Below are 15,573 nucleotides of genomic sequence, written 5' to 3' on the forward strand. Positions count from 1 at the left end.
AATGTAGATATGTTTTAGACCTCAACATAAACAAGTTTTTTTTTTTTTTTTTTTTTTTTTTCCGAAAAGATTTTTTTTTTTTTTATGTCGTATTAGCTTCGTTGTGTTGATGCATTTTGACCTGCTTCAATTTTCCGCCGCAACACGCAAACTTCCCCATTCACTCAGTGCGTTATAGTTCCACATCGCTTAGGATTTGTTGCTGCGCGTTTGCGCAGAGTGAAGGAAAGAGGAGACCAGCTGCACAGGCAGGCTGGAAATGAGATGATCGGTATCGGCAACAAGAGCCAATGATCGCCGATCACCGATCATGCACTTTTTCACAAAAATCGGCCCGATTATGATCGGTGACCGATCGATCGGCACACCTCTAAATATTACCAAATGTTATTCTTAGCTGATATCATCATTGCAATTTTTAGCAACAGATTCACAGTTGAATATATTTTTTCTGCTCCAAATTTAGGTTTTGTTAAAACTGCAGATAAATGTAGATATTTTTTAGACCTCAACATAAACAAGTTTTTTTTTTTTTTTTTTTTTCTTTACGAAATGATTTGTTTCTTCTTCAGGTATGGTGGCGGCCCTCCTCGTTTCGGTGGCGGTGGAGGAGGCAACAGGGGAGGACCTCCTCCCGGAAAGTTTGGAAACCCCGGAGAACGGCTGAGGAAGAGACACTGGAACCTGGATGAGCTTCCAAAGTTTCAGAAGAACTTCTACCAGGAACACCTGGACGTCACACACAGACCTCTGGTGAGACAGAGATTCGTTTCAGAGTTTCTCATTTACCTCTGCGATCTGTAAGTCGAAGTGAATTTATTTTGTAGAAGCAGAGTGAGAAACTAATTTCATCTTTCCTGTTTTTTCTTTTCCAATTTCAGCAAGAGGTTGAAGAGTATCGGAGAAGCAAAGAAGTCACAGTGAAAGGCAGAGATTGTCCCAAACCAATTGTTAAATTCCATGAAGCTGCTTTTCCAAGTGAGCCAAAATGATTCAAACCGATTCTGACATTATTTACCCCCGATATATTCAAACGTTCTGCCATGCTACCAGCAATTAAACTTGAATATCCCATTTTCTCAGGCTACGTCATGGATGTTATTGTTAAGCAGAACTTCACTGAACCGACTCCAATCCAGTCCCAGGGCTGGCCAGTCGCTCTGAGCGGCAAAGACATGGTGGGCATCGCTCAAACTGGCTCTGGGAAAACCATTGCTGTAAGTGATCGCTTCTTACTTCCTTCAAGTACTTACTTCTTCTTAAGTGCAAGTTTAACCTATTTAGCTTAGAAATGAGCAATATGGAATTAGTCTTATGATATTTCGTGGTACTATTCTGATAAAAATAAAGGTGATGATAAGAACCGTTTGCAACTTCTTCCTTTTTTAAGGCAACACAAACACAAACGCTGCTCTGCACATAATAACTGCAATTAATATTTTTTTCAAATTTATTAATCACTCATTAAGCAAACTAGAGAAAATAGCAAAGCTAACAATATGCGGACAGCTCTGGGGAGTTTAAATGACACTAATTAGATTTTATCATGACAATAATAAATCAGAGTCTTATAATAAGAAATGTGTCATGATAAACGATAATGTAAGAAAGTGGGGGTCTTATGACATGCATTAGGTGTTAAGCATCTTTTTTCATTTAAATTTTTTAGTATCTTCTGCCAGCGATTGTTCACATCCAACATCAGCCGTTCCTGGAGCACGGAGACGGACCCATTGTAAGTACGCCTTGAGCTGTTGTTGTCTGTGATGTGTGTGGTTGCTATATAGGAACAAATAACTTTAAAATGGAATCTAATGCTACATTCACACTGCAGGCTTCAATGCTCAGTTCTGGTTTTTGGTGGAATCTGAATATTTTTGCATGGTTGTTCACATTTCCATATAAAGCTCTGGTAAAAAGCCCACTGCACTGAACCCCATTGAAAACCTCCTGGTTATTCCACCAAATATTGATTACTGAGCTCTTCTTAAGTTAAAACATTAGTGTTGTTGTTTCTAAATGAGTATGAATTTGTTCTCCTTGCATTATTTGAGGTCTGAAAGTGCTGCATTGTTTTCGTTATTTTGAACGTTTATCATTTGTGCAAATAAATACTAAATTTCTGCTTGGAATTTCAGACACATGTTGTTAGTAGTTCATAGAATAAAAGAACAATCTTAATTTTACTCAAATATACACCTTAAAATTATCACTGATAATTTTTAGTGGTCTCTTAGTTTTTTCAGAGGTGTTTATGCGACTTGTGTGTGATCTCCAGTGTGAACAGCAGATGACCTGGAAGTGTCCCGCAGCAGAGGGCGCAATAACACCACACATAAAGAGTGTACATCTTACAATTTTAAATTTAATAACATTAACAACTTAATCCTCATTATCATCAGTCGTGGTTGTTGTTTTTCTTCCCTCTTGCTCGTATCAGGATGCAGAATAGTGACATTTGTCATGTATCAATGACGTTAATGTGATGAATGTGACCTGGCCGTTCAGACTCGGGTCACCTTTTAAAAGATCAGATATGTATCTGATTTAGGACCACATATAACCTGGTCGCATTAAAAAAATCTGATCTGTTCAGACTGTTATGAAAAGATCAGGGTCAGGTCGCATTACGTCAAAATCAGATCTGGGTCACTTCAGGCTGCAGTGTGAACGAAGACTAAATGTAAACCTGAGCTGTGTGTGAGTGCAGTAACTGACCAATAATGTGGTGGATTAGCTGAAGTGATTTTGTTTCCCGTAGTGCTTGGTTCTGGCGCCGACCCGGGAGCTGGCTCAGCAGGTGCAACAAGTGACTGCTGAATATGGGAGGGCTTCTCGTCTCAAGAGTACCTGCATCTACGGTGGCGCGCCTAAAGGGCCACAGATAAGGGACCTGGAGAGGGGTAGGCCTGCTTTAATGCTGTGATGGAAACTCAACTCCTTTCTGTTTTTATTGATCGCCGTCTTTGTTTGTGTTGAAGGAGTGGAGATTTGCATCGCTACTCCAGGCCGTCTCATCGATTTTCTGGAGTGTGGTAAAACCAATCTGCGTCGTTGCACCTACCTTGTGCTGGATGAAGCTGACCGCATGCTGGACATGGGCTTTGAACCGCAGATCCGCAAAATAGTGGAACAAATTCGGGTGAGTTTTGCCTTTCATAGAGGAGACGGCTAGCTTTAACATGCATCACTGCCACGCAAGAAATAAACAAATAACTCAGTTTTTTTATTTACCTGTAAGTAGAATTGACGTTATAATTTGTTTTTTTTTGTCAGCCTGATCGTCAGACTCTGATGTGGAGCGCCACCTGGCCCAAAGAGGTTCGTCAGCTGGCTGAGGACTTCCTGAAGGATTACGTCCAGATCAATATTGGTGCATTGCAGCTCAGTGCCAATCATAACATCCTGCAGATAGTTGATGTCTGCAATGACCTGGAGAAGGAGGACAAGTGAGTAGACAACTGAGCTTTTCCACCAAAGAGGCTGCAGTTCTTAACCTATTGGGTAAAAGAAGCAGGTTGCTTTTTTTTCTCATTTATTTCTTATTTGATCCTCTCTCTGTTTTATTTTATTTTTTTATTTTTTTGAGGGACTCTAGTGCATGAAGACAGATCAAGCACCATAATATGTATTGTAGTATCCCATCATATAGACTCTGTAATATCAGAACCTGGTTTTAAACAATTACCTGTGACATCCACCTGTGATGGAGACATTTTTAGAGCAGAATCTAGAAAAACCACCTGGTGATACGAAAAGATAACCGACATTCACTTACTCTAAATTAACAAGAGGAAGGGACAGTTATTCTAACATTATATCGCTGTTGTGCTTTGTTTTTGCTGCTAGTTTTTTATTAAACAAATAAAAAAAGAAACAAAACTCTGGAGTTTTAAACATGGCATGTTTTAGTTGGCTACTATTTCAGTGAACCCGCAGCACACTGGGCTGGGATGGCTCCAGATTTCTGTGCTATAACCAGGGATTTTATCTTTGTGGAAATACAAAGACCTGCTGCTTAGAAACTGTTATGTACTGAAACCGGTCTACTGGAAAAGACACATTTGATGAGTTGGTATATAAACAAGCAAATAGATCTAAAGGAAACCGGTTAGAGCACCCTCACATCTGCTTCCCGTCATATTCCTGCAAAGATTATTTCTGTAGATTTGATCAGTTAAACCTTTATTTTCTGCTGTTTTAAGGCTGATCCGTTTGTTGGAGGAGATAATGAGCGAAAAGGAGAACAAGACCATCATCTTTGTGGAGACCAAAAGACGTTGTGATGAACTTACCAGGAGAATGAGAAGAGATGGGTGAGGATCATTTTCAGCTGAATGGCGAAAATTGCTCATTTTATTTAGCTTGTGTATTAGAATAATCTTGAACCGCCTGAGTTAAAGGGTCTCTATGTTATCTGTGTCTGTAGGTGGCCAGCAATGGGTATCCATGGAGACAAGAGCCAGCAAGAGAGGGACTGGGTTCTTAATGGTAAGGCTGTATTTTTAAATTTATTTTACATTTCAGGTTAAAGCTGGTGTCTGTAACTGTTATAGACGATGTTTTTTACTGTCACCATTTACTGATATTTAGCTCATTCCTAAGCTAAATATCACGACTGCATAATGTGAGACAGATAATCTTTGAAAATATCAAGCTCCTCCATCTCCTCCCTAAGCTGATATTGACATCTGAAAAGATGCACCACTCCTGGTCAGAAACAACCAGTCAGAGCCAGAAGGAGGGTCTTGGCGCTGTCAATCAAACTCATGTATGCGGTGCTCAATGTGCTTATGGTGGAGAAACAACTTAATATTGCAGAAAAACTATCTATCTGCTGTCATTGATGGCCATGCTAATTAGCCTTAGCATTCACAGCAGAACCAGCCGTTCATAAGGATGATTGACAGCACTAACTCCCGCCTCCCTGCCCTGCTGTGATTGGTCATTCTGCCTGAGCAGTGCATTTCTGTAGTTGGTGCTGGGAGAAGACAGATAATCAGAGATTATCTGTTTCATACTGTACTGTCAGGACATAGTAACAGTTTTAACAAATATGTAGAAAAACATATTTTTAATAAAAGTTACATACTTCAGCTTTAAAGCAATGGAATATAAACTGTGTCCAGATTAATCTGTTGGCTGATTGAAACTGTTGTTTGTCTACAGAGTTCAGATTTGGCAAAGCTCCAATTCTGATTGCTACAGACGTGGCCTCCCGTGGTTTAGGTCAGTATGCCATCGAGTTGCTCCACTTATCAGTGTTTTCCTTATTTTAAAGAAAGTTTTCTGCTTTCTTTAACTTCTCTATGCATTTTCTGAGTTTTTCCTCACCTTAAGGTGCAGTCTTTGTGGCAGGCGCTAGGCATGACAGTCCCAGGCCTCGAGAGGGAGAAGGAGGACATATTGGATTTGCTCCACTGGCTTGCCACCCAGTGGGCCTAGAGAGGTGAAGGCTCTTGTGTGCCAGTGATCTTCAAAAGGCTGCGTGGCTAAGCCTTTGTCTCTGATATGTTGTTGAAATACACACACATCTGTTCTCTGTCCATGGATTTCACCCAACAAGTATCCATCCAGCTGGTTCCAACTCAAACATACGAAAATATACTTATATGCTCGATGCTGTGACATTGGCCTTGCATGTTGTGTAAGAGGTTGCAGTTTACGCAAGTCCCTTTGTTTGAGATTTGGAACAAACGTTATCTCTAGGCACTCGTTTTATGTAGCATGGGGGTCAGCTTGTCAAAATTTGGCGGCTGGTTTGTTTCTCGTGCTGGATTTCGTGAAATGGAGAGAGCAGTTTTGAAATTTTTTTTGTCTCTGAAAATTGAGACCTGGCACATGTGTTGAGGGACTAGTGGGAACATCTAAACAGAGGAGAATGAGAAAGCTGAAAACCAAAGTTCCTCCCTCGCCTGCGTTTTATAGTCATGTCGAGACCTGCCAACGAGAGACATTTTCTCAAGTGAACACTGGCTTCTTGGAAGATCTTGCCTCGATGAAACTGATGAAGTGGGGGGAGGGCTTTACTTTACGTTTGCATCGGAGTCCCACAAGGTTCAATGCTGGGACTCTTTTGTTTGTGGTTTGAAAGGGTCCCGTTTTTTAATTGGTGCATAGTCTAGTTTGTCTTGGCAAGACGTGCAGTGCGGCCTTTAATATCAAGGTTCTTATGAGAGTGTACTGGGGAAAAACCTGAACCTGCAAAAACATACCACTCAATGGTCCTATATTGGCTCATGAGGAGGTCCCAGTGCACATGGTTGGCCTAACTGCGTAGAAGCTCCTGGATGTCACTTGACAATATGTGGGGGATTTCGCTGCATTGGGAAAGGACTAGTGAATGCATACTCCTTTTATGGTAAGACTTAAATCTATCTTCACTCCCTTTTGTAGACAAGGGAGACTGTCTTTGACTCTTGATTAGGGTAAACAATAGGAGTGTGCATCGTTTCTCTCTTCCCACAGTAGTATTCCCATGGAATAGATGTTTACACACTCTTTTGTCGCCTCTAATCTGTTTCCTCCACAGCTAAATAACCACTTTTCTCCCCTCAGCATTGACCAGTTGCTAACTTTTCCCTCTGATCTGGCTGTTGTGGTGTGCAAAATCCTGTGGCCTCCTATGTATTGTTTTGCCACACTGCAACACTTTCACAGATGTGGAGGATGTGAAATTTGTCATCAATTATGACTACCCTAACTCCTCCGAGGACTATATCCACCGCATTGGCCGCACGGCCCGCAGTCAAAAAACGGGCACAGCCTACACCTTCTTCACCCCCAACAACATGAAACAGGCCAGCGACCTGATCTCTGTGCTGCGCGAGGCTAACCAGGCCATCAATCCCAAGCTCATCCAGATGGCAGAGGACAGAGGAGGTAAAACTAAAATTCATTTACCTGCTTCTGTAGGTAATGAGCTCTTTATGGCTTTGTTATTGGGGATGCACAATATATCGGCACTAATGTCAGACACAGCTCTGGAAAAAACTGAGACCACCCATTGAAAACCTCCTGGTTATTCCACCAAATACTGATTTCTGAACTCTTCCTGTGCTTAAACATTATTATTGTTGTTTCTAAATGAATATGAACTTGTTTTCTTTGCATTATTTGAGGTCTGCATCTTTTTTCGTTATTTTGACCATTTCTCATTTTCCACAAATACTAAATTTTTACTTGGAATTTCAGAGACATGTTGTCAGTAGTTCATAGAATAAAAGAAAAATGTTCATTTTACTCAAACATATGCCTATAAAGATTAAAATCAGAGAAACTGATCATTTTAAGCGGTCTCTTAATTTTTTCCAGTGCTGCATTTGTCATTATTAACATCTGTATTGGTCCAACAAATAAAACTAAGCTGATATTAACAGCCATCTTGTTGCTAAATGTGTTTCAGGAGAGGGAAGGAAAGTGTTGGTTATTTTTTATTTGTTCAATAATGTGATGCATTTCTGGATTGTGGGTTGTTTAACTTTCACATTGTTGAAAGGATAGGGAAGAGTACAACCTGTATTTAAACTTCTGAATTAAAAAAAAAAGTCAGTCTCTAAAAAAAATTTTCTCGCTAAGTTTTCATAATTCTAACTAACCTAAAACAAGAGAAGTTTAGTCTGATTTAACTTCTAACGGTGAAGGAAAAAATGTCACTTTATTTAGACAATACACCTGTAAAATGTATCACTATTTTAGCATTTCGTATGAGTTTATTGATAATTATTGATTAGTTATTTTGCATGAAAAATATAGTGACATAACCGCTTCCTGTTTTACCAGTCCTAGTACTTTATTTAGGTTTCTGAAGCGGCTTTTGGTTCTGAAATGGCTTAATATGAGGAAAGTGACAGTTGTAGCACATATCCTGCAAATACAGGCCTACTTTGAAGTGTAAGTTTCCTGACATCTGGGTTTCCTTTAGTTGTGAACCATATTCATCAAAATTAGTAAACACAGTCTTTCTGTATCACTTTATATAATGTATCTATATGTGGGGTTTCCATTTTGAACTTAAAAAAACTGAACTGTTTGATATTCTAATGTATAGACATATTTCTGTATCTCAGCATTGCATCTTCAGATTTAATGTATTCACCACTCTTCTCTTGTTTTGTCTTCCACTAATGCAGGTCGCGGACGGGGGGGAAGAGGTGGCTACAGGGATGACCGTCGCGATAGGTATTCAGGCGGCAGAAGTAACTTCGGTGGCGGAGGCGGCTACAGGGACAGGGACGGCGATAGAGGGTTCGGCAACGGGCCGAAAACTGCCTTTGGGGGAAGCAAAGCCCAAAACGGTGGGAATTATGGAGGCAACAATAGCAATTCTAGCGGTAACTATGGCAACAGCAATTACAGCAATAGTAACGGACAGGGTAACTTTAGCGCGCCACCAAACCAAGGCGGCGGCGCTGGCGGCTTCGGTAACCAGAACTTCCAAGGCCCCCCTCAGTTTGGCGGCATGCAGAGGCCCGCTCAGAACGGCGTGAACCACCCGCCGTTCCCCTTCAACTCTCAGCCGCCGCCACAGAACCAACAGCCGCCGCCACCGCCACCAATGGTGCCCTACCCGATGCCGCCGCCATTCCCTCAGTAAATATTGTAAATTCACATTATCAGACCCCAACATGAGTCTTGAAATCTTACCGTACGATTCTCATATTATTCTTTGTACTTGTTTAACGTTGTTTTGCTTACAGCATGGTTGGAATTATTCAGTAAACCCAGATGAGTAAATGGGATCATAAAGTCTCCCATAGTGTAAACATGATTGCTGCACTTTTCCTGGACTGTATTTTCTATTTTATTTTATTTTAATTTTTTTTGTTACATTCCTCAGTAATTTATTTTTACTAGGTAATCCTGTGTTTTCACTTTCAGTTTAAAGTGATATGAAAATTGTATCTGAAGGGTGCCCAGGGTCCCTTTTAAATAAAAATAAGAAAATCCAATCTTGTCTGACTGGTGTTGAATATTTAAGGGAGTGGGGATTTTTTTTAGATACTTTAAACCTTTTTGTGCCAGATGTGTGAAGGACAAGGAATCGAGACATTTATTTGTAACATTGCACATTGAGAGCAGCATCCATCCATAGTACTGTTTATAAATATTAAAACTATTCAGGTTGGCTGAAATTCTCACTTGTAATTTTTTCAGGTTTTTTTCCCCCTAAAGATTTGCACTAACATGTAAACTGTTTGACTAAATTGATCTATTTGTATGTAAACTGATCACTTTCAGCAAAAACAATAGTGTAACATTTAGTCTTTTTGTAGAAATGCATCTAGTTTTTCTTTCTTACTCAACTAGCCATGAAAAGAGAAATTGATTCAATAGGGACATAGTAACATCTTCAAAGAACCTTCCTTTGATCACCTTTTTATTTTAAGCTTGTGCATTTTTGACATAATTCAAATGCATAGAGAAAAACAAACGTCCATTTCAGATTAAATATTTGACATTTTTAATTGAAAAAACGGTTGGTAACCTTTACAATTCTAAAAGCTTATGTTCAGTGTTCCACTTCTGTGTAGTCAAATTAGTCAACAGTAACAAAATCTACACAGCCATACAAATAAAGTAACTTAAGTCTATTGCAGAGAACCAGGACATAATTTAGACACACACAAAGTCCAGTTTTTACATGTATTTAATGAAGTATATTTTAATAATTTGCTAATTTTATTTATTAATATACAGTGGTTGGTTTTTTACTGTAGGCTACTTAGTTGCCATGACTGTGGCTAATGTGATGTAAAAGTTGAACTAATTCGAGTTTACTGATAAAATATGTAATACAATAATTTTAACTACAGACAATATGTATTATTGCGGCAGAAATAATTTCATTAAAATCAAATTAGTTGTCAACACAATTAGTTGGATCAATGGAAATACGTTACCGTTAAGCGACTTCTCGTTGCTTAGTAACCAGATTCTCTCACGTCATGACCCGGATGTTAATCACTAAGTTCCGGATCTGGAAAGCATGCTGGATGTATCTTCATAGATACTTGATTCTGGTGTAGTTTATTTTGTATATTGCAAACCTTTTTCCAGATATTATAGCTGCATATGTACCGGGAGAGCAGTTACCCTAAAAACCGTAAATGTTGCGGGTTGTGACGCCGCTCAGCTTAGCTCAGTGCGGAGCTGTTTTTTGTTCAACATCCGCAAATGTTTCCTTCAGACAGTATTGGAAGTCTGTTACAGCAGGATTTAGGAGTGATTGTGGCCCAGAAGGTGCACATAAATGATTTTATCATAATTTATTCCTGACTTAGCTTGATATTTGGACCGGGGTTACTCTCCACCTTCAGCATGTTGACTCTGAGCGCCAGACGCTGCATCCTGTCACAGCTTACATCTCCACTGAAGAGCACCAGAGGACATTGTGACACAGCACCGCCTGATGTTTTGGACCGCGTCCGGACTTTACTGCAGCTCTGTGCGGACAGATACTATATTTCTCCCGGAGAGAGCAACTCGGAGCTGTTCCGGAGAGGCTGGAGCTGCAGCTACGGACCTTTGGGCGTGGAGCTGAAGAGGAACCTGCTGCAGCAGTGGTGGCACTCGGTGACCGGGTCCAGGGCCTGGGTGTTCGGGGTGAATACTTTGAGCAGCAGCCCGGTCAGAGCAGCTGGAGGAGCCCGGGTTGTTCAATCTGAACCTTTCCAGCAGATACTGGATCAGTCTGAGTTGAGCAGAGAGCAGCTGATCCAGAAGCTGAACAGGCTGCTGCTGAGCTCTCCGTCTGTGAGAACAAGTTTACTTCAAGGTAGAAACAATTCATCCTTCTATAATTATCATACGTTTTGGAAATTTGCCCAATGTAGATAGAGAAAAGGAGCAAATTTCCTTCAAAAGAACTCAAAGATTTTTAGATTAATCTCAGAAATTTTCCAGAAAAAACTTGGAGATTTCTGAGTTTGCAAAGTTGAAATTTTGCTTGAAAAACTGAGGAATTTTCAGATTAACAAAAGTCTTTTTTTTTTTGTCTTGAAACCTTCTGAGCTTCTTCTAGCAAATGTTTTGGCTTTTCAAAATCAGAAATGTCCAAGTTTCTTTCTTGAAAATTTGTGAGATTAATCTAAAAATTCCTGTTTTTTGGTGAAAATTGAAACTTTTTTTTTTCTTTTTCATCTATCTACAATGGCCCTAATACACCGTTGTAAATTTGTGCTTCCAGGATTTATTCCATGTATAACTCACGATGTGTTTACAGGTGCCTTGGAGCAGTTTGTGCCCTCTCTGGAGATGGTGAACAAAAAGCTTCCCTTTGGCCTGGCTGAGTCCGGTCCTTGTTTCCAGCCTTCAGATGGTTGGTGAGGTTCAGATACTCCAAATATCTGAAATACTGCAAAACTGATGGTGTAACCTAAAACAGTTTTATCCACAGTTTTCATCCCGTACTGTTATTATTTTATTTTTAAGCAGTTAGGAAGCGTGTAACTGCTGCTGCGGCAGTTAACTGAACAGGTTGTTGCTAGGTAACCAAAGAATGAGTGAGTTGCTAGGTAACCAATGAATGAGTGAGTTGCTAGGTAACCAAAGAATGAGTGAGTTGCTAGGTAACCAAAGAATGAGTGAGTTGCTAGGTAACCAAAGAATGAGTGAGTTGCTAGGTAACCAAAGAATGAGTGAGTGAGTTAGTTGATTCCACCAACTTTGCTTTGCAGTGAGAGGTTGAGCAGCTAAAGTCTTTTCTCTGCCTACATTCCCCAGAATGCTGTGCGGTTCTGGTTCAGAGTTCAGTGGAATTATTGAATATTCTATCAGCTGCCTTATCTATTGATATTGATCAGGTGTCTATCACAGAATACATTGATGTTGATTTATTGTCCAACCCTGTGGTTACTCCTTCAGTTTACAAGTTTAACATCCTTAAATTTATGTCACCTGTGGCTGAGAACCTGCAGTATCTGGTGGAAACAACAAGTCATTTTATGACTACACTTGTTGTGGTTTTAATTAAGTGATTGTGATTTTACAGACACATTTGTAGCTCTGGAATAGAAAGGATGGTTTTCTGGTTGTGGCTTCCACAAGATGTCGACAGCCTGTTTAGATTCACTTACTCGTTTCTGTCTTCCTGCCAGCTCCGCTGAGGTCACCCAGACGTCCCTGGTTTGGTTTTGCTCTCCTCGCTCCTCGTCCCAGTGGCTGGATCACTGGGCCCGCCACAGGCTGAAGTGGTGGAGGAAGGTGAGTGTTGACAGAAACTCAAATAAAAGAGATGGTGAGAAATGAGTTGAAATAATATGAAAACAGAAATATTTAAATTTATAAGAAAACCAGACGTTATTGTATGAATTTAGACTTTCCAGAATATGTTGATGATGATGATGATGATGATGATAAAGTGAGTAATAGGGGAAGATTTTTTTTTTCCAAATATTGATGTCCAATTTACAGGATCATGATCAGATTATTTTTGTGACACTCTTTGGTTGCTTCAGTTTCAGACTTTGTCATATGTCATCCATTTTGTGTTGTCATCTCCTTTCAACCCGTCCAGTTCGCCTTGTCTCCCTCTGACTTCAGCAGCGCCGAGGTGCCTGAAAACGAGCTTGAAGAGAAAACGTCTCGAGGGGTGAAGATCTTGTACAAGTTTCCGTGGGGCCTCGAATCGCTGGAGACGCTGTGGTGTCGAGGAGATGCAGAGCTGCTGCAGGTGCATAAGGGCATCCGCTCCAAACTGCAGGTCAGCCTGAACCTGTTAGGCCCTCTGTCTCCCCAGGTTCTTTCTGCAATGTTGTTTCACTCTTAACTCTGTGATGCAACCCAAATAAAATAAAAACTCAAAGACTTTCAAATTGCAATGGTCAACATTTTATTCAGAACAGAGCATAATAAATGTTTAAACTGAGAAACTTGACTATTTTATGCCAAAATAAACTCGTTTCAGATGTGAAGCTCTTGCTACAGGTCTCAAAATAGGTGGATCAGAGCCAGTAAGTGGCTAAAAATGCAGAAAAGTGTGAAAGGATTCAGCTGGGAGAACACCTAGCAACTAATTAAATGAAATGATGTCATGTCTTAAACATGGTCAGCTAAAAAAGAAATGTCCTAATTTTAGGAAAAATCTTAAAATTTGTGGAATTCTAAGTTTTTTTTTTTTTTGTCTTCTTCTTTAGTCACAATTGTTTTGACAATACAAATGTTGTTATTGTTACCATCACAGCATTGGATGGACTATTTGATAGGCTATAATATTCATTTATCGATTATATATTTGGCCAGTTGGATGGACACACCAGATTTAAATCTAAGTAACCTGGATGATAAAAATCAGGAATATTAGTGGAGACTTCATCATCATAAATTCATATTTATTGCTTTTGATGTTGTGATTGCAGTATTAATCAGTAATGAAAACACAAAATCGTACCAAGTATTTGTTTTTTGTCTAGTTTCTAGTTCAAATATATAAGTTCACTTGAAATGGGGCTAAAATAAATGACAACTTTTCAGCAAGAATTAGGAGCTGATTTTAAATCAATAACTCATTAACATAGATGAAAAAGCACTAAGTTGTAAGTGAAATAATCTGCCAGTGGAGATTTTAAATTTTAATAAAAATATCTTGTTTCGCTGACAGATTATTTCACTTATAGCTAGCACTTTTCCATCAATATTAAGGAATTATTTACTTTAAACAAGCCTATATTTCCTGCTAAAAAGTAAAAGTATGTCAGTTTTCTCTAATTTCAAATGTTTTAAGATATTTGCACTAGAAACTCAACTAAAAATAGTTGGTAAGATTTTCTCTTTTTGCAGCTTTCCACCATTTTCTAAGGTGAAGCTAAAGTTCATTCAGAAAAAAAGACTGCAGGGAAATATTTTAAGTCTGTCAGGTTAAATTATTATTTTATTCTGCTGTTTCAGATAACATGTAACCATTTTCTGACTTGCTGCTTGCGCTCCAGACTCGAGATGGTCGAAAGTCCGTTCCCCACGTTGTGTCTGTGAGCGGCAACATGGACCGCGGCGCGATGGCTTACCTGTCCAACTCCCTCCAGGAGCTCAGAAGAGAAGACGGCAGAAAGAGGCTGCAGCAGAGAAAGGTGAGGCTGCAGCAGAGTAAGGTGAGGCTGCAGCAGAGAAAGGTGAGGCTGCAGCAGAGAAAGGTGAGGCTGCAGCAGAGTAAGGTGACGCTGCAGCAGAGTAAGGTGAGGCTGCAGCAGAGTAAGGTGACGCTGCAGCAGAGTAAGGTGACGCTGCAGCAGAGTAAGGTGAGGCTGCAGCAGAGAGGTGACGCTGCAGTAGAGAAAGGTGACGCTGTGCCGCATCTCACCTGGAATATACGCACTTCTCTCTTTAGTGACCTCCGGTTTTCCGTTTCTGTTTTAGGTTTTAAAGCTGCATCCAGTTTTGGCTCCTGTTAAAGTGGCTTTAGATGTCGGCAAGGGAGCCACTGTGGAAATGAGGCAGGTCAGAACTTTATTCTGACCTTTGATCCCAGAATATGAAATCATCTAATCAGCATGCATAAAAGGAAGAATGTTAATTGTTTCAACATTTATCGTAGATCTGTGAGGGCCTCCTGCAGGAGTTTCTGGAAGCTAAGATCTCTGCGTGGCCTGGATATCTTGAAGCTGTGCCGACATCATTAGAGCTTCTGAATGCCAAGTAAATAAAAGCCCCTTACTGATGAAATGTCTTTCTGTTCACCATCAGGAGAAATGCAGAAATTATGGCTCATCACTTGTGTTTTTCTGTAAATCGATTCCAGATATGATGAGATGGGCGTTCTCTTCACTGTGGTGATCGGTGAAAAGACTCTGGAGAGCGGCCTACTGCAAGTCCGCAGCAGAGACACAACCATCAGAGAGACCATGCACATTTCAGAAATTAGGAACTTTCTCTCTAAATATGTTTCTGCTGCTGACAAATTATGAATGTGTGAAAATCATGTTGTACTTCCCTCTCAGCGAATGACTCAGTCCCATAAGTAAACCTGTCGCAACCAAACTGAGAGACGTTTTGGCTTTAACTGCCGGAGTCTTCTGAAAAGGCTAAAGAGACCGTTTGGAAGTAAAATGTCCTCAGCTTCCTGTCGATGGTTGATTTGTTATCACAAAGAGGATGATCAGTGAACAGATGACCAGTTAAAGTAAAAAAATCTGCAAAGTAATTATTTCTCAGGGGAAATTATGACATTACTTGAGCATTGTTGCATCACACAATGGAGTATGACCTGTTTTTTTTTTAATTATTTTCAATAAAACCTGTTAGAAAAATAAACTACATTATCAGCCTGTTTGCAGTTTTTCTGGAACTTTCACCCATCATTATTTAATATGTTGTTCATCGTATTGATAATTTAATCAAAATTAAGTAGAAAATACATCTTCACATCCCAAAGGCTCTGCAGTTTCTTCATTTGATGTACATTGCTTGCAAAGTATTCCTACACTTTTCACATTTTGTAGCATTATAACTACAAAACTCGGTATATTTTATTTGGATTTTACGCAAACTAGGTGCGCAATTGTGGATTGAAATGAAAATTTTCTTTTAAAAATTCTTTAAAAATCTTTTTTTAAAGAAAAAGTGTTACCGATTTACATC

The 15,573-nt window shown here is 39.7% G+C and overlaps 2 protein-coding genes across 3 annotated transcripts in view; both read left to right on the forward strand.

Annotated features, from left to right (window-relative positions):
* LOC103153204 (probable ATP-dependent RNA helicase DDX5) overlaps nt 1-8,951 on the forward strand; it is a 12,678-nt gene extending 3,727 nt beyond the window's left edge. Inside the window, exons 2-13 of the mRNA XM_007574026.2 lie at nt 573-753; nt 882-978; nt 1,084-1,217; nt 1,670-1,735; nt 2,762-2,903; nt 2,982-3,142; nt 3,277-3,449; nt 4,206-4,316; nt 4,430-4,491; nt 5,170-5,229; nt 6,661-6,882; nt 8,133-8,951. Coding sequence (XP_007574088.1) covers nt 573-753; nt 882-978; nt 1,084-1,217; nt 1,670-1,735; nt 2,762-2,903; nt 2,982-3,142; nt 3,277-3,449; nt 4,206-4,316; nt 4,430-4,491; nt 5,170-5,229; nt 6,661-6,882; nt 8,133-8,596 — 1,873 coding nt within the window. The 3' untranslated portion in view covers nt 8,597-8,951. The remainder of the gene's footprint in view (nt 1-572; nt 754-881; nt 979-1,083; nt 1,218-1,669; nt 1,736-2,761; nt 2,904-2,981; nt 3,143-3,276; nt 3,450-4,205; nt 4,317-4,429; nt 4,492-5,169; nt 5,230-6,660; nt 6,883-8,132) is intronic.
* Nucleotides 8,952-9,943: 992 nt separating this feature from the next.
* On the forward strand, nt 9,944-15,260 carry polg2 (polymerase (DNA directed), gamma 2, accessory subunit). 2 transcript variants are annotated; one of them, XM_007574025.2, is made up of 8 exons: nt 9,944-10,777; nt 11,225-11,324; nt 12,099-12,204; nt 12,518-12,703; nt 13,929-14,066; nt 14,353-14,433; nt 14,531-14,631; nt 14,735-15,260. In XM_007574025.2, the coding sequence occupies exons 1-8, from the start codon at nt 10,321-10,323 to the stop codon at nt 14,898-14,900; spliced, it is 1,335 nt and encodes a 444-aa protein (XP_007574087.1). In that variant the 5' UTR covers nt 9,944-10,320; the 3' UTR covers nt 14,901-15,260. The 2 variants fall into 2 exon arrangements, with proteins under 2 accessions (XP_007574087.1, XP_016517246.1); XM_016661760.1 differs by having other exon boundaries at nt 14,353-14,429; nt 14,735-14,825.
* Nucleotides 15,261-15,573: the final 313 nt, after the last annotated feature.

Source organism: Poecilia formosa, unplaced genomic scaffold (assembly GCF_000485575.1).
Source record: "Poecilia formosa unplaced genomic scaffold, Poecilia_formosa-5.1.2 Scaffold342, whole genome shotgun sequence".
Classification (NCBI taxonomy): Eukaryota; Metazoa; Chordata; class Actinopteri; order Cyprinodontiformes; family Poeciliidae; genus Poecilia; species Poecilia formosa.